The sequence below is a fragment of the Ahaetulla prasina genome, chromosome 6, assembly GCF_028640845.1.
Source record: "Ahaetulla prasina isolate Xishuangbanna chromosome 6, ASM2864084v1, whole genome shotgun sequence".
NCBI lineage: Eukaryota > Metazoa > Chordata > Lepidosauria > Squamata > Colubridae > Ahaetulla > Ahaetulla prasina.
Genome location: NC_080544.1, coordinates 65,511,768 through 65,535,920, shown reverse-complemented (window position 1 = coordinate 65,535,920; position 24,153 = coordinate 65,511,768). Strand labels below are relative to the sequence as shown.

General features: G+C 37.2%; 1 protein-coding gene across 1 annotated transcript; it reads right to left on the bottom strand.

The window, feature by feature from the left end:
* Positions 1-243: 243 nt before the first annotated feature.
* AGXT (alanine--glyoxylate aminotransferase) lies at positions 244-17,009 on the bottom strand. Its single transcript, XM_058187739.1, has 11 exons — positions 16,830-17,009; positions 15,185-15,377; positions 12,295-12,359; positions 12,017-12,117; positions 10,108-10,178; positions 7,771-7,855; positions 5,857-5,952; positions 4,894-4,963; positions 1,711-1,806; positions 1,012-1,140; positions 244-593 (listed from the first exon to the last, which is right to left on the bottom strand). The coding sequence occupies exons 1-11, from the start codon at positions 16,992-16,994 to the stop codon at positions 486-488; spliced, it is 1,179 nt and encodes a 392-aa protein (XP_058043722.1). The 5' UTR covers positions 16,995-17,009; the 3' UTR covers positions 244-485.
* Between the last annotated feature and the right edge of the window lie 7,144 nt (positions 17,010-24,153).

Below are 24,153 nucleotides of genomic sequence, written 5' to 3'. Positions count from 1 at the left end.
ACTCCATTGATGTCACTTACTCTGTCACAATGGTGGCTTTCCATACTTACAGCTGAAAGAGGTGTATCTCAGTATTGTATGTACAACAGTTTCCAGAATTGAATAATTTACTTAAGTTTAGACAAGTCAGTATCACAATCAGAAATAGGAAGCTATTTTAGGAAAAATAAAAATTGGTATAGATACATCTGCATGCTGTCCAAAGTGTCTGTGATGGTAAACTTTAGCCACTTTACACAAGACTATACATTCAGTGAAGAAATGCAAAAGGAATGACAGCAAGCCAAATCCCACATAGTAGTTTGCATATAATTTGATTATATTAGTGAATAAAAATTAATTGAAATGAAAACATTTTATCCTTGTGTAAAATGTAAGCTATAGCTACATATGTATTTTTGAATTATATAACTTGTGCAGAAAGCCTCTGCAGTACTTTGGTTAATTATCTATGCTCTCTTGAAGAATGAGAAAGTAGAAAAAACTCAGAGTTTGTTCTTGAGACAGTGCTGGAGGGCTTCTCCCATGGCATGGAGGACTCTGTCAACATTGGGTTTAGTGGAGTTGTAGCCCATCAGTCCAATGCGAAGAACCTGATGAAAAAAACATTTAAGTAAATGTTTTGTGACTGATTGGAAAACTCAAGTATTAACACGCTGTTTCATACAGACCAAAAATTATTAGATATTTTATTATTAGATAATCCTCTTTGAGATTTTTTTTTTTTACTTCACAGAGAAATGGTTTCAGGTAATATGTTTTAAGGTTCTTCATTGTTTACAGAAAACAACCTAAACATCAGAAAGGTGGCTATATTCTAAAGAACATACCCGTTTTTCACAGACAAGATTAAATTACAGCCTTTACCCTACCATTAATATTAAAATTTGGGCTATATAATTTGTAATTAATAGTTCAATCTGTTTTATACAACCTTTATAAAACACCATTCTTCAAGAACCACGAGTCACCTCTGTTTCACTTATTTTCTCCCCATGAGCCTGTATTTACCTTGCCTGCTGAAGGACCCAGGCCTCCAGACACCTCAATCTCATGATTTTTCATAATATATTCAGTTATTTCTTTCCAGTCATACCCCTCGGGCACAAAGATAGTGTTGACTGTTGGAAGTCTTGCATCCTTAGAAAAGAAAGAAAGCAAAAGAGCCTTTCAGGTGGTTTGGGATTTGAATAACACTATCTCCATAATTTAACAAAAATCAATAGTATTAAAAAGAAATTTATTCTTTAGTTCTGGCCTTGTTTCTCTCCCACACTCATTTTTTGAGAAGCCTCTTAGCAAAAGTAACCATTTATCTATTAATGAACGGATAAATTCAGAAAATTGTGTATATTTATACACTTGGATCAGGTTTTGCCACCATACAAAAAATTATTGTCGATATGAAAGCAGAATAAGCGTTCTTACCTCCAGTATGACCTCTCCCTCTGGTTAAAGTCATGATTTTTTTAATAGCATTTTTTAATTGGTTTTTTTCTAGTCTATGTAAACAAGTGTGGGTAAAAACAGTATTGAAGGCAAGGATTTAATTCTGATTCCCATTTTTTATTCTGTCTTTGTAGCAGTCAATATTTCCTATTTGCTCAATTATCCAAATTTACCCTACACAGTCTTTCCCAACTTCCCAAACTTCATAATGAATAATTAGTTTAATCCATATTCTGCATTCATGATTAATTTCATTCTTACTGGTTCTTTCACAAAGAGTTTGAGACCTAACTTCTGCAGTCCTGCACAGAGATACAGGCTATTTTCTTTATGAAGATTCCAGGAGGTCTCTAGTCCCTGTGTAGAAAATGAAAATATTTATTTTCTTATATACAAAAAAAATAAAGTATAAGAAACCTGCAAATACATGTTATGCATTTTGTTCAGTTAAACCCCCAATCTTAGGGATGTGATGGACATAATTTAGCCTGGATTGTTGTGTCAAAAGCAAGCAATTATAGTTCTAACCATATTTTTTTATTTTATTTTATTTATTTGATTTTTATACTGCCCTTCTCCCGAAGGACTCAGGGCGGTGTACAGGCAAAATAAAACAAACAATACAAAGTACAATTTAAAATGCGATTTAAAAAACTTATTTAAATTAGCCTGGAAATTTAAAATTTACCATACATTAAAACCCCATTTAAAATTGATAAAAATTTGACATTAAAATTCAATTCAAGCCAGCCCCGCGCAGATGAAAAGGTGTGTCTTCTATTGGCTCTTATTTAACTGCCTTACATTTTTCCTCAGTATTAGGAACTTGCCACCTTTCGCCTGTGTCCAGAATATTTAAATTTTAACTTTATTACTGATGCTTCCAATGACAATCTGATTGTATTTCATCCAGTATTGAATGAAGAATTCTTGATGCAGTCTGCACTAACAGAATTCAAAGACAGCCATTTTCTTTTAGAACCACATGTTATGACTGGGAAAACAGCCTTGCTAACACATTTGTTCAAAAAAAATGCAAGCACCTCTGGTCGAATTCCTTAAGTGAGCAATATGTAAAACAGCCTCTATAGTACAGAGTTAAGCATAACATCTTTCTACATCTTTTAATACATACTTAATATTTATGAACTATTTTTTACAGACTAAAAATACCCATTTATTCAGTCAGTACTTATTGGTAGTAAAAATTTGACAGAAATAACAGCTTCCAAACATTTGCAGCATTTCCACCCCTGCCCTGATGAACCTTAACTATCCCCAAAAGAGATAGATTCTATTTTGGCAAGGTATTACCTAATATAATTGCCATATTCAAATATATTTATTTATTTTTATTTATTTATTTGATTTCTATACCGCCCTTCTCCCGAAGGACTCAGGGCGGTGTACAGGCAAGAATAAAACAGACGGTACAATATACAAATTTAAAATGCAGTTAAAAAACTTATTTTAAAATTGGCCTGAGAAGTAAAATATATAATAAGCTAAAAAACCCCATTTAAAATTAATTACTAAGAATTTAAAAATTTGTTAAAATCAATTTAAGCCAGCCCCGCGCGAATAAAAAGATGTGTCTTCAGTTCGCGACGGAATGTCCGAAGGTCAGGTATTTGGCGTAAACCCGGGGGAAGTTTGTTCCAGAGTGTGGGAGCCCCCACAGAGAAGGACCTTCCCCTGGGGGCCGCCAGCCGACATTGCTTGGCGGACGGCACCCTGAGAAGTCCCTCTCTGTGAGAGCGTACGGGTCGGTGGGAGGCATGTGGTAACAGCAGGCGGTCCCGTAAGTACCCAGGCCCTAAGCCATGGGGCGCTTTAAAGGTAGTAACCAACACCTTAAAGTGCACTCGAAAGGCCACAGGCAGCCAGTGCAGTCTGCGCAGGAGCGGTGTTATATGGGAGCTACGCGGAGCTCCTTCTATCACCCGCGCAGCTGCATTCTGGACTAACTGAAGCCTCCGAGTGCACTTCAAGGGGAGCCCCATGTAGAGAGCATTACAATAATCCAAGCGAGAGGTAACGAGTGCATGAGTGACCGTGCACAAGGCATCCCGGTCAAGGAAGGGGCGCAACTGCCGAACCAGGCGAACCTGGTGGAAGGCCCCCCTGGAGACGGCCGTCAAATGATCTTCAAACGACAGCCGTTCATCCAGGAGGACACCTAAGTTGCGCACCCTATCCTTTGGGGCCAATAACTCGCCTCCAACAGTCACCCGCGACTGAATCGGGGTGCCGGCATCCACAGCCACTCCGTCTTGGAGGGATTAAGCTTGAGCCTGTTTCTCCCCATCCAGACCCGTACGGCTTCCACACACCGGGACAGCACTTCAACAGCTTCATTGGGGTGGCCTGGGGTGGAGAAGTACAGCTGGGTGTCGTCAGTGTACAGCTGGTATCTCACCCCAAAGCCACTGATGATCTCCCCCAACAGCTTCATATAGATGTTGAACAGGAGAGGCGAGAGAATCGACCCCTGCGGCACCCCACAAGTGAGGTCCCTCGCGGTCGACCTCTGCCCCCCTGTCAACACCGTCTGCGACCGGTCAGAGAGATAGGAGGAGAACCACCGATACATGGTGCCTCCCACTCCCAATCCCCCCAACCGGCGCAGCAGGATACCATGGTCGATGGTATCAAAAGCCGCTGAGAGATCTAATAGGACCAGGGCAGAGGAATAACCCCTGTCCCTGGCCCTCCAGAGATTATCCACCAATGCGACCAAAGCTGTCTCCGTGCTGTACCCGGGTAGGAAGCCGGACTGGAACGGGTCTAGATAGACGGCTTCATCCAGGTATTGGGGTAGCTGTCGCGCCACAGCACTCTCTACAACCTTCGCAACAAAGCGAAGGTTGGAGACTGGACGATAATTACCCAAAATAGCTGGGTCCAGGGAGGGCTTCTTGAGGAGGGGTCTCACCACCGCCTCTTTCAAGGCGGCAGGGAAAACCCCTTCCAACAAAGAAGCGTTGATAATCTCCTGGAGCCAGCCTCGTGTCACCTCCTGAGTGGCCAGTATATATAGCTTCTGGGTGTCAGTTCAAGATTTCCAGAGTGTCTCCAACTCAACCCAGGTCTGGGATGTGAACTGGCAGCATCTGCATTTTTTTGATACCTCATCCTGAACCAATTGATAACCTATTCCAATTGAACCAATTGATAACCTATTCTATATATAATCTATATATTATTTATATAGATGTTAAATAATATGAAGGAGATGACCAAACCCTGGGGAATCTCACATTGGAACTCCCAAAGGGCTTGGTCACTGTCTTCTATGACCACCAGCTTGAACTGTCCATTTAAGTGGATTTAAGTACGTTGCTGATATATATAATGTAATACCAGTGTGTGTGTGTATAAAATAGTAAAAACTTTTTTAAAACATGCTATTTTCAATATTATAGAGTGCCTGCAGCAACTGACCTTTTCTGCAAAAATTGCCAAAGCTTCTCGCAAGCAGAAGAATGTGCTAATAGGTGCAGTATGATGATATCTGTTAAAAATGGCGTATAATAATACATTTAGTTTATACAGAAACAGATTCCAACTATAATCTTTTCTGCTGCCAGTTTTAATTTTAAAACAAGATTAGAAATTAGAACAATCTAACTCAAATATATAAAGTCACAGCTAAACGGATACTTTCTTATTTGTTCATGAATTTTTTCATTAGATTTATATTCTGCCTCTCCTTCAAAATATTAAGATTATTCAAATAGCACTCTTACTTCCACTTTTCCACAGCAATTGCCCTCTAAAGTAGGTTGAGTTGCTTGACCAAAATTCATCTTCTGTACAGAGCTTCTATAGCCATAGGAAGACTCCAAGAATCAATTTAAGAATTAAAAATTTAAAGCTGAGTTATGCAACTTCCATACTTTTAAAGCAAAACAATAAGGGAGACTGTTTTGAAAATGAGAAGAAAGGCAGGACAGAGTGATCAAAACATTTGATTGTTTAGTCTACAAAGTCATTTCCTGCATTATCACAAATATACAGGTAGTCCTTATGACTACAGTTGAGCCTAAAATTTATGTTAAGCCAAACATTTATTAAGTGAGTTTTGTCCCATTTTACAACCTTTCTTGTCTTAAGTGAATCTGGCTTCACCAGTTGCCAAGCATCTGAATTTTGATCACATGATCATGGGAACACTGCAGAGGTGATAACTCTGAAAAAATGGTCATAAGTCACTTTTTTCAGTGCCATTGTAAGTTTGAATGATCACTAAACGAACTATTGTAAATCAAGGACTAACTAATCAAAATGCTGGTATTGTTTAACATTTTCTCATTTGGCAGCATAACATGAATTCCCAGACCAGTTCTCGGAAAAAAGAAAACCATTTTCTCAAGAGCAAAGTAGAAAAACTATATAAATGCTCACTTTCTTGGATTACCATCACAGCCCCAGTATGTAGATAGCTCTTCCACATCCAGGTAAAAGGAAATTGGCTTTGTTTTCCGAGTATGAATCTTCTTTCTGGCAAGATGAACATTTTTCATTAGCTCTTCAGGAAATCCACTATGGTTCATAGTATATTCTCTGTGCTGAGGGCATGGTGGCCTAGTGATGAAGATGCCCGCCTTCTGCTTGGAAGGTTGAGATGAGAGTTCAGTTCTCTCAATCTTAGTGGCAGATGTTTCTCTTCTAGGGTGCGAAGAAAAAATATCTGTGGCAAACTCTGCATAGGGACTTTGGGCCAGTCTCTATTTCTCAGCCTAGGCTACCTCCAAGGATTGTAATTGTGGGGGAAATAGAAGGAGAAAGGTGTGTTGGATGTGTTCATCACCTTGAGTTATTTGTAAAAGTAATAAAGGCGGATACAAATAAATTCTTGGGTAGTCGTTGCTAATTCAGGAAGCAAAAGCTGAATGTTTTAAAATGAATGAATATACTTTGTTCTACATCTATATGTTATGTGTGTACTTGTATGGTCCATTTCCAGGATGGTTTGAAGCATAGTAGTAGTATTCAGTGAAAGTAACCATGCAAGTTAAAGTCAGAAATTGTAGACCTGCCTGCAACTGCTAAAATGTGTGACAGTCTTGGAAACAGAATCTATGCAATCAAATAGCAGAATGTGCGTACTATACCTCCTGAGTGTCAGGCCTGGAAACCATACTAGGCCTTAGGGTTCCAGACGCTGCCACATTTTTCCCCTGAGGGGAAGAAGGGGGGTTGAGGGGTATGGTAACATTCTTCAAGCGGTCAAGGTCGGATGTTGTTCACTTCGGCAGGAGGAGTGGCGAGAAGATATTCGAATGAACTGGGAGAACGTGGGACCATGTGACCATGTGACCAGCACAGGGGTTAGGGGGGTGGGACTCTTGGGGTTTGTATAACTGGGAAAAGAATCCGGAAGTTCAGTTTTGGAATTTCACTCATCGTGTGCTAGTTTCCTTATGCTAGTAAAGAACTCTGAAAGACAATGGCTTCTGAGTTTTTTTTATGCAGAAGAGGTTTTTCTGGAACCTTGACACTGAGATTTTCAGATACAATACTTTGTATACTGAGATACTTTGTTAATTGCAGTTGGTAAAATGCATGCTTAAGGTGTACAAAAACATGATGTTTGGACTCTCAGAGATTATGATGCTAAGACCAATGAATTTGCCATTGCCTCCTTCCTGGGGCTGAGAAACTCATGGTCTCCTAGTTTCTACCGATGCCGTAAACCAACCATATCCAACCCCTGGGCCACAGACCACTACTGGGCTGTTGCCTATTTGGAATTGGGCCATGTAAGTGACTGGCTGGAGTGTGTTCATGCATGTATACAGCTCAACTTGTGCAAACGGCAGCCCAGTAGCACTCGAATGAATGCCTATCAGCCTGCCACTCGCACAAAGGTTGCATGTGTGTGCCAGCCTGCCACTCACATAGCCCAGTTCCCCTCTTCCCCCCTCCCAGTTGGCCCGCCATATTGCAAAGGTTGGGGACCGCGGCCTTAAACCACTACACCAAACTAGCTCTCTTTTCACAATAGGTTCCATGTTGTTGCAAATTAGATATTCTGTTGTAGCATCATGCTTGTAGAATAGGTTGGACATATTGCTGTGGAAGTTGCTGATTATCTTTTATTTTTGTATTAAGCTCTGAGGAATTTTTCTCTAGCTTTCTGCATGGTGCTGCCTTCTAGATATGTTCAGTTCTGGCAACTGTGTTTTTAATATATTTTTGTGCTCAATGGATATCAAGAAATAGATATCTTGTTTCTCTTATTTAGTGTACAGTATGTCTTGTCCCAGAAAGATACAGCACTTGAAAATCATATCTCTCATAGACAAATATCCTTACCTGGCTCTGTTGCTGAAAGAAATGGGAGAAGCACCAGGTGGTGCACTTAAAACTTTTTGGGAGCCAGAATACAGAATGTCAATACCTGTGCATTTAATAAGAAAAATGGTTAAGAGTTTCTTCATTTGAATCACCGTTATTAATACAGAAAATAAATTTACCACAAAAACCCTTGGGTTTTTGCTTTCTACTTTCTTCTGCCTCACCAGCATTTTGTAGGACAGTAGCTAATTTTAGATTTCAATGTGAAATTGATTTGTTGGAATGCCATGTTCATTTTATATACATTATTATGTGGCATGCATTACTGCACAAACTGGTTTAGCTATTCCATCTTTCCCACAAAGGTCTAGAAGCACATTAAAAAATAATATAATCCCCCAGACTCTTGGGGGGGGGGACTCTTATTGGTCCATGTATGGTAATTACCGATACGTTTTCCCCAACCTGATAACTCTGTGTAGTATATTCAGTAGCCATTTCTATCAATCCAGCTAGCATGATCTTTAACCATCTGTTTCCTTCACTCCAAGTGAACGAACCTTTAGCGGTTACCTGAACATTAGTTTCAGATTTACTTAGTTTTAGATTTACTTATCACTCTTTGCAAGGTATCCTGAGAAGAATCGGTATGTTGGCCCAAGGGCAACGTTTTTGTTAAATTTATATCCTGCCTCTAAAAGTTCAAGGGGACTTATAGGGGAATATTTCTTCATTTGATCCCTTTAAAGGAAATTGGCAGGAGTGGGACTGACTGCCCAGAAGTTATTCAGTAGCTTATGGTAGATTTGTCTCTGGATCTTCCTAGTTCTAGCCCAATATTTTAATAACTAACATTACAGTGGTTGCAGGAAAGTGCTTTATGGACCACAGGGTAACAGTGGGACTTCCTCATGAAGTGGGCATCTTTCTCATGAAGTGGGATTATTTGCCGTGTTAAGCAGTGGCTCCCCAATTAGGAGCAGGGGACTGGTTAGGAAATGGAAGAGCTTTGGAAATAGTTTGGGGATCTTCATGGATTTTCATATACCATGGCTATAATTTAAAATAGAATTGTCTCCTGTGATATTTCCTTTGAAACTCTTTCTGCTACTGTTGCTGTACAATTAAAAGAGTTCATGCCCAAAATATATTTTGAGCAAATTCACATTTATCTTCTAGTATGAACTTTCACTAAAAAGGATTGATCAAATAAATCTGGTTAAGAACTTTAGAAATAAAATTCAGTTCTACATTTTAGAAAAATCCAGAATTAACACTATAGAATAGAAGCAAACGTTCATGCTGCAAGGACAGATTGCTGTATCTTGCTCACCTTGTTGGTCCATAAGTATTGGAGTGCCACCTAATGATGCCACAGCATCTACCAGTAGTAAGCAATTATATCTAAAACAATGATGAAAGAATATATCAGGGATGAACTATTTTTCTAGAAAGCGAGTAATATATGATTTTACATGATGTTGCCGGTTCCAGTTTTAAAAAATGAATTGTTTTCAATGTTTTTAAAAATGAAAGTTTGAAAATTCACAAGTGAATACAGATCTGGTACAATTTCCGCCATTTTAACTGAAAAAAATCAAAACATTAATTTTTAGAGGCCAGATAGTGATGCTGTAAGAGCCATATTGGTGATCTACAAATGACTATCACTGACTTCTAAATAATAATTGGTAGAATTTAAATTATATCCTGCCTCTAAAAGTTCAAGGGGACTTATAGGGGAATATTTCTTCATTTGATCCCTTTAAAGGAAATTGGCAGGAGTGGGACTGACTGCCCAGAAGTTATTCAGTAGCTTATGGTAGATTTGTCTCTGGATCTTCCTAGTTCTAGCCCAATATTTTAATAACTAACATTACAGTGGTTGCAGGAAAGTGCTTTATGGACCACAGGGTAACAGTGGGACTTCCTCATGAAGTGGGCATCTTTCTCATGAAGTGGGATTATTTGCCGTGTTAAGCAGTGGCTCCCCAATTAGGAGCAGGGGACTGGTTAGGAAATGGAAGAGCTTTGGAAATAGTTTGGGGATCTTCATGGATTTTCATATACCATGGCTATAATTTAAAATAGAATTGTCTCCTGTGATATTTCCTTTGAAACTCTTTCTGCTACTGTTGCTGTACAATTAAAAGAGTTCATGCCCAAAATATATTTTGAGCAAATTCACATTTATCTTCTAGTATGAACTTTCACTAAAAAGGATTGATCAAATAAATCTGGTTAAGAACTTTAGAAATAAAATTCAGTTCTACATTTTAGAAAAATCCAGAATTAACACTATAGAATAGAAGCAAACGTTCATGCTGCAAGGACAGATTGCTGTATCTTGCTCACCTTGTTGGTCCATAAGTATTGGAGTGCCACCTAATGATGCCACAGCATCTACCAGTAGTAAGCAATTATATCTAAAACAATGATGAAAGAATATATCAGGGATGAACTATTTTTCTAGAAAGCGAGTAATATATGATTTTACATGATGTTGCCGGTTCCAGTTTTAAAAAATGAATTGTTTTCAATGTTTTTAAAAATGAAAGTTTGAAAATTCACAAGTGAATACAGATCTGGTACAATTTCCGCCATTTTAACTGAAAAAAATCAAAACATTAATTTTTAGAGGCCAGATAGTGATGCTGTAAGAGCCATATTGGTGATCTACAAATGACTATCACTGACTTCTAAATAATAATTGGTAGAATTTAAATTATATGTTTTGCAGATTTCCTTTGGATGTGCTTCATAGTTAAATATTGGAAAGCTGTTAACTTTTGTCTCTTGAGCAGTGTTGGTTGGTGGGGGGAGGAGGGCTGTTGACTGAAAGTCACTTTCCCAGGATTATTTAATTACTCATGGAAAAAAAGTTACTTCCATATTCTTCCTCCATACAGTTGAGCAACTTTGAGAAGTATACTTCTAATTGAGCAAACAGTTGTATTTTGTAACAAAAAGTAAACAGAGGAGAAAAATGAAGCATTCTCCAAATCTATCTTTCCTCATCATAGCCTGCCTGTTTGTTGTACTGTAGCTTTTGTAGTTAAAAACTCTTCTTATTTCTAAGTACTTGAGACAATCTTGTAAAACTGAAATTTTGTCCATTTGTCATTTTGTTTACCTCCTAGATGTTTTTCAGTAATAGTTTGGTAATGAAATGTCTTCAAAAAAGCAACGAAGCTCAGAGAGCACCAAGGATCCCAAAACTGTCTTTCTGATACTTTATTATTATGTTTTTCAGAGCCCCTATAATAACACAGTTATTTTTATTTAATCATATGGATGCACTATATATACAGTAAATACAACTTAAATGTCAGATGTGCCCATACATCTTTCCTCTTTAGGCCACTTCACTGAAATTCAATAACAACATAAATTATCATGGTACAGGTTTTATGACCAAGGGTTTTAGAAGCTGAATTTTTAAAAGCACAAGTACTAGACATAAAAAAATCTGACCATTATCTCATTTGGTGTATGGTTGCATTATCTTTTCTGCACATTAATATATACACTGTGTATATTGAGGGTATATTGAGGGTAGAGATGGAGTGATGGTTAATGTACAGGGATTATTGAAGATGTATAAATATAATTAATGTAGGGTTGGGTCTGCCCAGTTACCATTTTAGAACGGTGGGGAGGGAGAAAAGAGAGAGTAGGAGGTAGGAAAGAGGAGAAGAGGAAGGAAGAGGGGTAGAAGAGGGAGAAGGAATGTAGGGTGGAGGGAGGAGAGGATGTAGATAAGAGAAGGAGAGGAAGGTTTGGAAAGTAAAAGAAGGTAGAAGAGGGAAGAGTGTTAAAAAGGGGGGGGTGACTGGGCAAGCCCGACTAATTGTATATAACTGTACATTGGATGAATTATTTGATATAATTGTAAAAATAAAACTTTTTTAAAAAATATATATATATATATACACTGTGTGATGTATGTATTGTTTCTTCTATTGTTTCTTATCTTTTTTTTTTACTGTCATTTTGCTATTTTACTCTAACCTCTAAGCTACCTTGAAGTAGTCTACAAGGCAATCAATATGCATCACTATTATACTCCCTTGTAGTCTGATTTGTAGTATAATTTCTGTTTCTATTTTATTGTCAAAGCCAAACATCTAGCTGAAATACTTTTGTTTTGAATGACCGTCATGTGCAATTTCCATAAATAATCAGAATAATCTCCATCAATAGGTAGCAGCCCTATTATTTTTGTTCTAAAACCAATGGGGTTGACTTTCCTTCCTTCACTGACCTGTGACAGAGGTCTCCCAGGCCATCCAGTGGCTGAACTACTCCAGTGGATGATTCTCCATGTGTGATGAAAAATAAAAAGGGAGAATGCTGCATCAAGCCCTAAAGTGGCACATAAAGAGAAAAAGAAAAAAAAATCATGCAAAGAAAAAAGTCAATAGCATGTTTCTGGTAAGTAGGAAAATGAATTTCTATGAGTTGTCCCTGGTACATCCAAATGGAAGAAAGTATGAAATCATTTCAGTAAATAATATCTTTTGGTACTTGCCCACAACTCACCCTTTCTATTTCTTCTAAAGTAAAATATTCACCCGGAGCCTTTACCAATTGATGTACTTCAGCTCCTATAAGGAATAAATGATATGAGCACAATAATAATATGGAATTAAAAGCAAAGGAAGAAGCAGCTCTTAAAACTTCAGAAAAATATTAAAACTTAGGAAAAAAGTAAACAAAGCATGTTTTTCATATTGTATAACAAAGTATTGACAAATCCCTTCATTTTATTGGAATCCAGTTTATTATGAACTGAAAGAAAAGAAATTGTCTATTTAATATCCCTTGAGAAATTCCAAGTTAATGAAGTTGTATTTTCCTGAATAAAAATCTTTTTCTTAAACAGCAAGCTTCAGATAGGCATGCTAATGTGACAAACAAACACAAAATATTTATTGGCAAATCTACTTGCTGGTTACGACCTTTAAAGCGCTCCATGGCTTAGGGCCTGGGTACTTACGGGACCGCCTGCTGTTACCACATGCCTCCCACTGACCCGTACGCTCTCACAGAGAGGGACTTCTCAGGGTGCCGTCCGCCAAGCAATGTCGGCTGGCGGCCCCCAGGGGAAGGTCCTTCTCTGTGGGGGCTCCCACACTCTGGAACGAACTTCCCCCGGGTTTACGCCAAATACCTGACCTTCGGACATTCCGTCGCGAACTGAAGACACATCTTTTTATTCGCGCGGGGCTGTCTTAAATTGAATTTTATCAAATTTTTAAAATTCTTATTAATTAATTTTAAATGGGGTTTTTAGCTTACTGTATATTTTAATTTTCAGGCCAATTTTAAAATAAGTTTTTTAATTGCATTTTAAATTATATATTGCACTGTTTGTTTTATTTTTGCCTGTACACCGCCCTGAGTCCTTCGGGAGAAGGGCGGTATAGAAATCAAATAAATAAATAAATAAAAATAAATACTTGTGCTACAGTGATTTGGACTGTTAGATTGTATGACTGGTTCAATCTACTAATTGTGTAATTCAGCTTTTGAGATTAAGAATTTGGATTGGATTAGCATTCTTGAGTAATAAGAAGCCTATAGTCACTTCACTTTTCAGTAGAAAAGCACAGCCAACTATTTTAGAGTCACTGTTTGCTACAAGTCATATATTAACTTGAATACATAGCATTGGGCTGTCAAAGTCCAGCTAGATTCCATGGGACCTTTCAACATAAGCTATCATTAAATGTGGTGTTTGGGGGGGGGGAGCATTTAATTATTAAAATGTCTCACTGATTATTAAAAAGGCAAAAATACTTTATTCTGAATTACAAAAAGGTGTAGAGTCTTACAGTAATCTTAATGTTACTCCATCAGGAATTCTAATCCAATCCAAGTTCTTACTCAAAAAGATTGAATGACACAATTAGAGGATTGAATCAGTAATGAAGTTTTTCAAAAATAGACTATTATGTCATGTGTTTCAGAGTTAAGTACACTGATCAGCAGTTCTTCAGTATATTAGATGGGAATCTATATCAATTGGAATTTCACAATGATGCTTTCTGGAAGCAAAGCACATGTGCAGCCACTGTAGCATTGAAAGTTAATCGATTTATGGTTTTCTCACTTTCTCAGATATATGGTGATAATTTAAATTTTATTACTTACTGGTATTTTATATATGAATTTAATAAAATAATTGCATTAATGGATTTTATCAAATGGTATCACTGATCAAGATCCTGGCATGGAATAGGGGAGGAATTTAATTGTTTGCCCTCTGCTGTGATGGTTATTCAGATTATTACATTTCTAGATCTGCATTAGAAGAAATAATCCAATTCAAGGCAATGGAAGTTTTTCTTGAAGCTCTGGCATGGGCTTTTGATATGGTCCTGGACCTCTCCAAGGAACATATGATTCAAGCCTATCTTTTGCATCAATATGTTGATTGGTTTGTGTTCTGGACTTTTTAAATAGCTCATTTAAGTTAGTAACTGCAAGAATGGCCTCTTGGACAGTTTGACCCTTACCCTGCCAAACCCAGATTATTCCAAAAGAAGAACTAGGGTCTAGTTAGGTTACTACATTACAAGAAAACCATGTAATAATATACCTATTACTGATATTGTGAAGTTATTAAAATTCTCATTCTTCGTATTTCTCAAAAGTGTTATGGCTTATCCAAGTGTAATGTAAATTATATTTCATTACACTTGGATCATTCTGTGAAATTTGTTTTTGTTTTATATACATACGATTTACAGTATTACTGTTTTTGCTTCATGTGTGTCATCCTATAATCTTTAATCCCAGTTTTCCCCAACTATAAAGGAAACGTAGTCCAGGGTATCTACAAGACAAAGCTGGGGAAACCTGTTTTAGTGTATGGATTTTTGTGCTACAATAAATCTCTTATGTATGTCCATACATACAGAGTAAGCCATTATTTGTTTTAACCATGGTTTACTGAATAAGTCATTATTACCTGGTCCATTCTTAAAATAATCATAAAATAAAAGAATAATTTAAACAATTAATAAAATAATCAATAATTTATAACTTAATCAACTAATCATGCCTTTTAATGAAGAAATACTCAGCTCCATGCATACTCCCCTTAATGTGATTTATATAGGACAAATGTAGTAACTACTTGTTGGATGTAGTGAGACTGTAAAAACATAAATTGAAATCATGGTACACATCAGAGACACAGAAGGATTTTTTATAGAATGGCTATGACTAGAAGTATGCTCAAAGTAAATGGGGATTTAAGATTGCAGCCTAAATTGCTGTAATGGTTGTTCTCTGAAATGCAGCCAACTGGCACCTCAGAGTAAATGACATGGTTCAATAGAAAAATGGAAAGAAATGTCAGTTTGCATCTAGCAATAAAGAAGCTGGCTATTAAATATATAACAAGAGGCTCCCAAGTTCATACCAAGTCTGCTTGCAATGTCAGTTGCTCGTTCTCCCCAAATTCCATTCACAGCTACTAAGACTTTGTCTCCCTGTTCCACCAAATTCAGGAAGGCGGCTTCCATTGCACAGTGGCCAGTGCCACTGATAGCCAGTGTGAGAGGGTTTTGTGTCTGGAATATATACTGGATTCCCACCTTGATATCATCCATTATCTGAGAGAAAAAAGAAGTAATAAGCTTTCCCCCTCAGAGATAGTTTAATGTATTTACATCTGATAGTAACATGCATAGGAGAAACTAACTAATATTTTTCTATCAACTAAAAGGTATTTGTTTTAAAGATACTTTGCTTTAAGAAAAAATGTTAATAGGTAGAAGAAACTGAACTGTGGTCAAAATGTCTCTGAAATTAATAATCCTACAACAATTTTTTCCATTCTAGTGCCATGTGACTCTGGGGGAAATTGAACCAATACAGCTTATTTTCTCTCTAAGATTTATACAGCCTCCCATCTTAAAACACAACTCTGGATGGCTTACAACAACTATACTGTATTTCCTAGGAATTTTGGTAACAGTTATATTTTCCCCCTTTCCCCCTTTATCCTGACAGAACAGATAGGTTTTATGTTCAGCTGCTTTAAAACCTAAAATATTCCCTTAAGGTTAGGGTTCGTGCTCCTGTGTAGCTGCAATGAAAGTGATATGACCAATGATGCAAAGATGACTAAGCCTTGTTTTACTGATACAAGTTTTTCTAATTTTTATGATCATTGATCAGATTTCTGATCATTGATCAAATCAGACATACTGTAGAACAAAGAGGTGGAAATAATTCTGAAATTGTGCTATTCAATTTCTCTAGACTTGGGCCATCCAGCAACTAGGTTCCAGGATAAGACTGGAGAAAAAGAGGCTAGAAAAGCTGAGATACTGTATAATGATGCAAGTTGCAACCAGATGTTAAGTCTTATTCTTCACTCTATATTTCTTTTCATCAAATAGCCTATTGGTTGTTCTCTTTTTACAATAAGCAGTAATTCTGTTTTACAATGAGGGATAATAACAAATGTTAGAATTCAATCAAAGTTGCAATTAAGTAGGTGCCTGATGATTTAGGATTACATGGTTTTTCAGGAGACATCAATACGAAACATATCAACAACACGTGATCCATAAAAAGCTCATATCCAGATTATTTGAGAGATTATAGATTTTTTAACTTAAACTATACAACCCTTCCCAGGCAACAGAACTGAAAGGGGATTTTTTTTCACTGACATATGGAAAAATGAAGATTATAAGATCCCAGCAGCATTTTCTGAATTGATTTAAAGAGCTTTTTTTCCTGAAGATTTGTAAGCTGTTACTCAGAATATCCAAATTAAACAAAATCATATGAGGCTGTTCTCAATAAAGCTCTGAAAAATTATCAAAATTTTCATTTTAAAAACTAGCTGTTTCATTTGCCATTAGCTGTTTTTTGGCTTAATCAATACAATAAAATGTAATTAAGAGCATACGAACTTTATTAGAATAAAAAACAATTTAATGTTGAGTAAATAAACATATCTCAGCATGGTATCTCTAGGTTACAAAGCAGTGAGTGGAAATTGATGGAGGAATCCTCCTGATCTTAGGAGAATTTGGAAGTATAGTCCTTACCTGAATCAGCTCTTTGTGTAGATGTCCTATGAGCTGTCGGCTACCTGCAAACAAGACCCGTGGAGGAGAATTGGAAGGCCCAGGTCCTAGTAATAATCTGTCTGGGACAGAAAGTGGCTGTAGTAGAGATGCAGGGGGAGATATCCAATGTTTTTGAGAAGACATGGTACAGAATCTCCTAGTTACAACCATGGGCAGCCGAACACGACACCGACCTATTGCCTGCTGCACTAGGAACAAACTGCCCATCACTGACCTTAAATAGAAGGGTTATTAGAGTCAAGCAAAATAAACAAGTCTTAGATAAACGTTGCAGCACTCCCTTTTCTTTAGTCTCCTGAAAAATCTTCCAGAACCTCAATGAGTATTGAGTCTCTTTTGTTCTATCAATCCTCTTCAGATTCCTGTTAACATATATAGTAAATTCAGTTCAGAAACAGCAACACACTGTCAACCTACTCCTTGCCCTTCTGTTTTCTCCAGATAGTTCTGTTTAGGCTTCTCTGGCCTGAGAATTCTGCACCTGTTAAGAGCTGGAAAATTAAATATCATGCAAACATATTTCTGCTTCTGATATTTTTAGTGGTTCTTTGGGTAACATAGCGAAGCACTTATTTGTCTACCCTACTTAGACATTGTTTCCTTTACAGTCAGTGAAATGTATAACTATTGGATCATTCTGCTGTTTCTGACTATGGTTTAAATCCCTGAACCCAAACTAAAGCCAATGGAATTTTTAATAATTTTTTTCCTTTGGACTCCCTTAAGGAATCTTCTGTTAATTGTTTGCCAGAAGCAGAAAGTTCAATAAAAGATTAACAAATAACATTGCTTGTTTGCTTTTTCTGGCCTCAAAAGAACTAGCCTAAGACATTTTTCTGCTTGAGATGAAAAAGAAAATGTTGTATATATAGTTCTTGATTTGCAACCATAGATGAGCCTGGCAATTACAGTCTTAAGTCATGACTGTTATAAATTAGGTTATAATGTGACTGGACCCAATTTTATGACATTTTTTGTGGTGGTTATTAAGCGAACCCATTGTTTGTGTGTTCATGCTGGAAACTGGAAGTAAACACTAGTTTCTGGCAACACCTTCCTAAATTATTGTCCTATTGAGCTGGGTTTTATATTGGATGGCCTCATTCAACTCTTTAATTCTATGTTATCATATTCCGTACAAGGACGCTGTGTTGATAGATGTAACTGGAATGGGACAACTCACCATGGCTAACTCAACCCGTCTGTCTTGCCATGGCCAACTCACCCTGGTTGGCTTGGTGCAGCTAACTCACCCTGGGACAACTTGCTGTGGAGAATTCACACAGGATAACCAAAGAAGTGAATAAGTGAACTTCTAGTGTTGTATATAGTTATATGTAGCTTTGTTGGGGTTAATGCATTTTCTGATGTGTTTAACTTGCTAGTTCTTCAGAGTTGGTTGGCCATATAAATAAAATCTTGTTTGTATACAATATGAATATTGTATACAATATGAATTACCCTAGCTCTGATAATTAAATTCAGGCACATAATATTTCAGGATGAAATATTACAATTCAGAAAATTACTTGGGTTGTTCTATTTTTCATATTCTTTATTATCACATTTACAGTACTAGAAAGCAAGAAGGGTAAGTTTTGTCCAAAGTAGATACTGATTCAGGAATTTGCCGCCTTCTATGCCATTGCCTCATTTTCTTGTCATAGCAGCTGGAGTTGTTGATTGCATTTAATTTATCCAATGGTTGAGGAAAGGGAGAGAGAACCAGGAATGTCTCCTGCTTCTTTGATCTGTGATTAAAAACTATGTTTACTCACTTGTGTTTTTGTATTTTTTATTCATTACATGTTTCCCAAACCAATTGATTAGCTTGTTTTGCTGTTACATCTAAATTGGTTCATTTTGACAAATTATTCTTGTTCCATAATCTTCTTTCCTAGTAGAGTATGGTAAACCAACTCTTGAGGGCATCTTCTCTCAGGCAAAATCAGGTCTCCTTCTACTATAGGTGCAAATTTTCCATTCAAATAAACTAGCTTGACACACATAAGAGTGACAGACACTTTCTTACATAGCTGAAACCACAGGTATGGAATCAGCTAAAAGTGAAGAAAAAAAAGAGAGAAAGGGAGGAATACGGATAATAAAAAATGGAAAAGTCAAACTTCTGGGCCACATATTTCTAATTCATCTATAGAAGCTTGACAAGATAAGGTAAACCAGGGGCTTAGCATAATGGAAAATTCCAAAGTAAGAATTTGTTGGGCTGGAAGTGAGTTTTGACTAGCTGGCTAGATTGATGGGTTGGTGAGTTTAGTCCTTAATCAAAATTCTCTGTGTTTTTACACATATCTTTTGTCGGTGTATTCAAAGGGAATTTGACTATCCAATGACAACCAGAAAAATGCCAAACACAAGTTGAAAAGTAGTCTAACAACTATCGACAGATTTGGGGTGGATTGATTGCAGTGTGAAATGACAGAGAGGATCCTGGATCTAGAAGCAGAATGAAGGGACCCTACAAGTATCAATTTTCTAATAAGGAGAAATTGAGAGGAGAGAAGAAGAGGAGCAAAGACGGAGTTCCTTTCCTTTTGATATCAACAGGATAAAGGCACAAAGAGTTCCTACTCCTGAAGTTGCATCTCCAACAAGTGCCCCTTCTCTATCTACAGTACTTTTGACATTTTTGTCAACAGAGCATAGGAGGGCTGGGGCCATCACTATTAGAATCAATTCAGAGGCTCATAACCCCTTATTTATAATGCCCCACACACCATTTTTAAATCACATCCCTCCATGCTGTTGCCTTTGTTTCATTCCCAATCCACAGCAGAGACCAAATAAAATTGTATTTAGCTGTTCCAGTTAAAGTCATATAAAGTCATAATTAGAACTGCAGAAAAAATAATTGCTACCAACCTGCCTTCCATTGAGGACCTGCACAAATACTGCACAAATCAAGAAGAGGGCCGTGAAAATATTTACAGATCCCTCACATCCAGGACATAAACTCTTTCAACTCCTACCCTCAAAACGACGCTATAGAGCACTGCACAACAGAACAACTAGACACAAGAACAGTTTTTCCCCGAAGGCCATCACTCTGCTAAAATAATTCCCTCAACACTGTCAAACTATTTACCAAATTTGCACTACTATCAATCTTCTCATAGTTCCCATCACCAATCTCTTTCCACTTATGACTGAATGACTAACTTTGTTGCTGGCAATCCTTATGATTTATATTGATATATTGACCATCATTTGTGTTGTAAATGTTGTACCTTGATGAACGTATCTTTTCTTTTATGTACACTGAGAGCATATGCACCAAGACAAATTCCTTGTGTGTCCAATCACACTTGGCCAATAAAAAAATTCTATTCTATTCTATTCTATTGATGTACGAGTTTAGTGCTAAGAAATATTGACAGACCCTGTTGCCTAAGAACATTATTTGAACTGCCAAAGAGAGCCAGGTTCTGCCAACTATATTCTACTGTTACCAATGAGTGCATTACAGGTTTAATCATAAGGAGTTTTGCATGGTTGTTTATTGTTTCTATTTCCATGCTGGCATAATGCCATGTTGCCTAAACTTCAATAAGCTATTTCTACTTGTCAGCAGCATTGCTGTTCCCTTGCAGCATTTACTGATTACTTTGTCCATTACATTCCACAGCTGAGTGACAGGTTGCAGGCATGGGAGAAGAGTATGGGGTGAACCAGGAAGGAGCTACTCTGATGTTTTCCAAGCACTTTTTCTGCACCTGTCACATTTCACTCAGGTTATTTCTGAACATGGGTCTAGAGTTCTAGACCCTTGTTCAAAAATAGCCCAAGTAGGGTCCACAAGCATGGAACACTTCTATGCTTACAATGTGACAGTCAGGCACCCTAGAAGGTATCAAACTCTCCATCCTAGGCACCTGCCTAGCCTTTCCCTATAGTATTCTAAAGATATGGTTTATCTACCCCCCACCAAGAGAGGAGAAGCAAAATCTTCCACTTTCTTTAACTTATCCCACAAGAAAATTGTAAGGACAGAATTGCCAGCTTGAAGGAAAATAGGCACAATAGGGTTCATCTGTCAATGAAGGCTAATTTAGGCTAGTGTATTTTTTGGGTAGTTCAGGGACTGGAAGATTGTTAACATGGCCATGAGGAAGAAGTCAGATTGCTTGCAAGACAAATATAAATATCTGAATACATTAGAATGTCCTTAATCTTCTCTGGTGATATTCCCAACTCTATATACAGCCCAAGAAGGTTGTAACAATTTCTAGTACAGCTCAAATGTTCCTTTGTTTTTTTGTCATAAAAATGCTGTTTCTAAATCATTCACTACTTAGACCAACTGCCTCCTTACAGTCTCCTCTGTGATTAACTGCCCTTTGGCTGTTTCCATTCTTACTCTGCACTTCTTTGTTAGTGCAAAGTAAGTTCTAAGCTAAGCAAACATTTAAGTTTGGAAGAAAACAAAGAGATAATCACCATCATGTGATAATGGGTGGCTATAAGAAATATGCATGTGATTTATAGCAAATCTAGTAAAGGAAAATGGAACTATACTTACATACTATACTGTACATGCCCTCTTCTACAGGCATCCATTGATCTGGCTCTTGTTCTGCATGAAACTAGGTAAATAGTCCCAAATACAAAGAATGTCTAAAATCTAGTTTTTAAAAGGTTTCACGGAAGATAGCTGTAACAATGCCTTCCCTTTTTCAAAACCAGATAGTTTGAAATAAGATTTAGCTAATATTCTTATTACGCCTTCATAAAATTGCTTTCCTTTTGGCTGATTTATCCATGCTGTTGTCTTAACAGAATAACAGAGTTGGAAGGGACATTGGAGGTCTTTTAGTCCAACCCCCTGACCAGGCAGGAAACCTTATGCCATTTCAGGCAAATGGCACCTCAATCTCTTCTTAGAAATGTCCAGTGCATCCACAACTTCTGGAGGCAAGTTGTTACACTGATTAATTATAAACTGTAAGCCGCCCTGAGTCTTCGGAGAAGGGCGGGATATAAATGTAAAAAAATAAAATAATAAAAAAAATTGTTCTAACTGTCAGGAAATTTTTCCTTAGTTCTAGATTGCTTCTCTCTTTGACTGGTTTCCATCCATTGCTTTTTGTCCTGCATTTTGATGCTTTGGAGACTAGCTTGACTCCCTCTTCTTTGTGGCAACCCCTGAGATATTGGAGCACTGCTATCATGTCACCCCCTAGTCCTTCTTTTCATTAAATTAGACTTGACCCAACTCCAGGAGCCATGGTGACACAATGATTAGAATGCAGTATTGCTGGCTAATTCTGCTGACTGACAGGGATTTGATGCTCACTGGCTCAAGGTTGACTCAGCCTTTCATCCTTCCAAGGTCAGTAAAATGAGGACCCAGATTGTTGGGGGCAATATGCTGACTCTTTAAATCACATAGAGAGGGCTGTAAAGCACTGTGAAGCAGTATATTAATTTAAGTGCTGTTCCTAGTGCTATTCTTTATATGTTTTAGCTACCAGTCCCCTAATCATCTTTGTTGCTCTTCTCTGTACTTTTTCAGAGTTTCAACATCTTTTTTACATTGCAACACCAAAACTGGATGCAGTATTCCAAGTGTGGTCTTACCAAGGCATTATAGAGTGATATTAACATTTCATGTGATCTTGCTTATATCCCTCTTCTATCTGTAAATCTTCTATATTTTCTTGCCTTTTCTTGCACAAAGCCAGCTGGGTGATCTTGAGCCAATCACTCTCCCTCATACTTAGGAAGGAAAGGCAAACCTCTTCTGAAATTTTACTAAGTAAGCTATAGGCACCTGTTTAAACAGTTGCTAGGAGTCAACACACACACACACACATTCCCCCACCACCCATCCCTCCCTCCCTCCCTCCCTCCCTCCCTCCCTCACCTCTTTCTCACACACAGACCTATTTTATATTCACCATAAGAAAATAAGAAAAAAGATAGAAGCAGAAATAAAAAAAACAAATATTACATATGGAAGATAATATCTGGACTACATGTAAAATCTGATGTGTCTGTACAGTAAAAACATTGATTGTATCTTTCTCCTGAAACCAGAAGAACATTCCAGCGAACCCTTCAGGAGTCCAGATTTTTACCAGAAGCATACAGTTTGTACCTTGTAGTTCATTCATTGCTGCATGTAAATCATGCAGACACAGATGAGAAAAATCTTCCACACCAGTGGCCGTCAAGAAGCACTGAAATTGAGCCATATCAGCCATCAACATTGGTAGGAGTACCCTGCAAGACAGAAGTTGAGATACAAGTGCTCAGAGTTCCCAAAAATATAAAGATAATATAGAATATATATAACATATGGTATGAAAAAAAAGGCTAGAAAAGCATTTGGCTTACAGACAAGTAAAATGAAGAACTACTTTTGAGTGTGAATATGCAAAGATTTTTTCCTATCCCATCAATTTTACTCAGAGTTTCAAATTAAACATTTTTCCCTGGCATATCTTCAAATGTGCTGATCTGTATAGAATTATTTCCATTTTAGTTTCTTTTTCTAGTACAATACCCTTGAATGGATAGGAAATAAGAACAAATTTATTACATGCATTAAATAATGATTATAGCACAGTAGCTATAAGTGCTACTTCTTTTTTTATATATGTATGTGTGTGTGTGTTTGTTTTGCATGTGTTAATGATATATACTTTTCTTGGTAGTCATGTACTTGGGAGTCCTAAAAAAAAGATTTTTTCTTTTTTACTTTTGATGTGGAATTTGAAAGTAATAATGCACCTTCCATTATATGAAAACATAATACTCTTATTGTACAGCAACTGAATATATCCAGTAGTTGGCACTGCAGGATCACTTTAGGAATTTTATGGCACAAACATGTTTGCATTACCTGAAAATTGTTCTGGGCCAGAGTACTTTAAGTGAAAAATTCCAAAAAGATGGGCTTTGGCTAGGGAAACTCCAGAGAGATCTTCTAATAATAAGAAAGCAATAAACATGCTGGTACTGTCTCCTGCACAATGAGTACAAGCTCATACTGGAAAGATTTTTCCCTTGCTGAAATTCATACATTTCCATAAATTTCTTCTCTGCTTGCATTAGAAGACTTTTTTGGGGGGAAGCACCTTAAGTTTGTGCATAACATTAGCTATAGTAGAGAAAAAATGGGAGAGATGATGTGTATGAATGTGTGCACATACAGTTAGTCCTTGACTTACAACCACAACTGAAACCAGAATTTCTGTTGTTAAGCAAGACAATTGTTGAGTTGTGCTCAGATTTACAATCTTTTTTTGCCAAGATTGTT

Coding starts and splice junctions, on each gene's coding strand:
- AGXT (XM_058187739.1), bottom strand. CDS start 16,994: ATGTCTTCTCAAAAACATTGGATATCTCCCCCTGCATCTCTACTACAG. Junction 4,964..5,856: donor TGTGATGGTAATCCAAGAAA/GTGAGCATTTAT, acceptor CATTTTTAACAG/ATATCATCATACTGCACCTA. Junction 594..1,011: donor TGGGTCCTTCAGCAGGCAAG/GTAAATACAGGC, acceptor TTTTTTCATCAG/GTTCTTCGCATTGGACTGAT.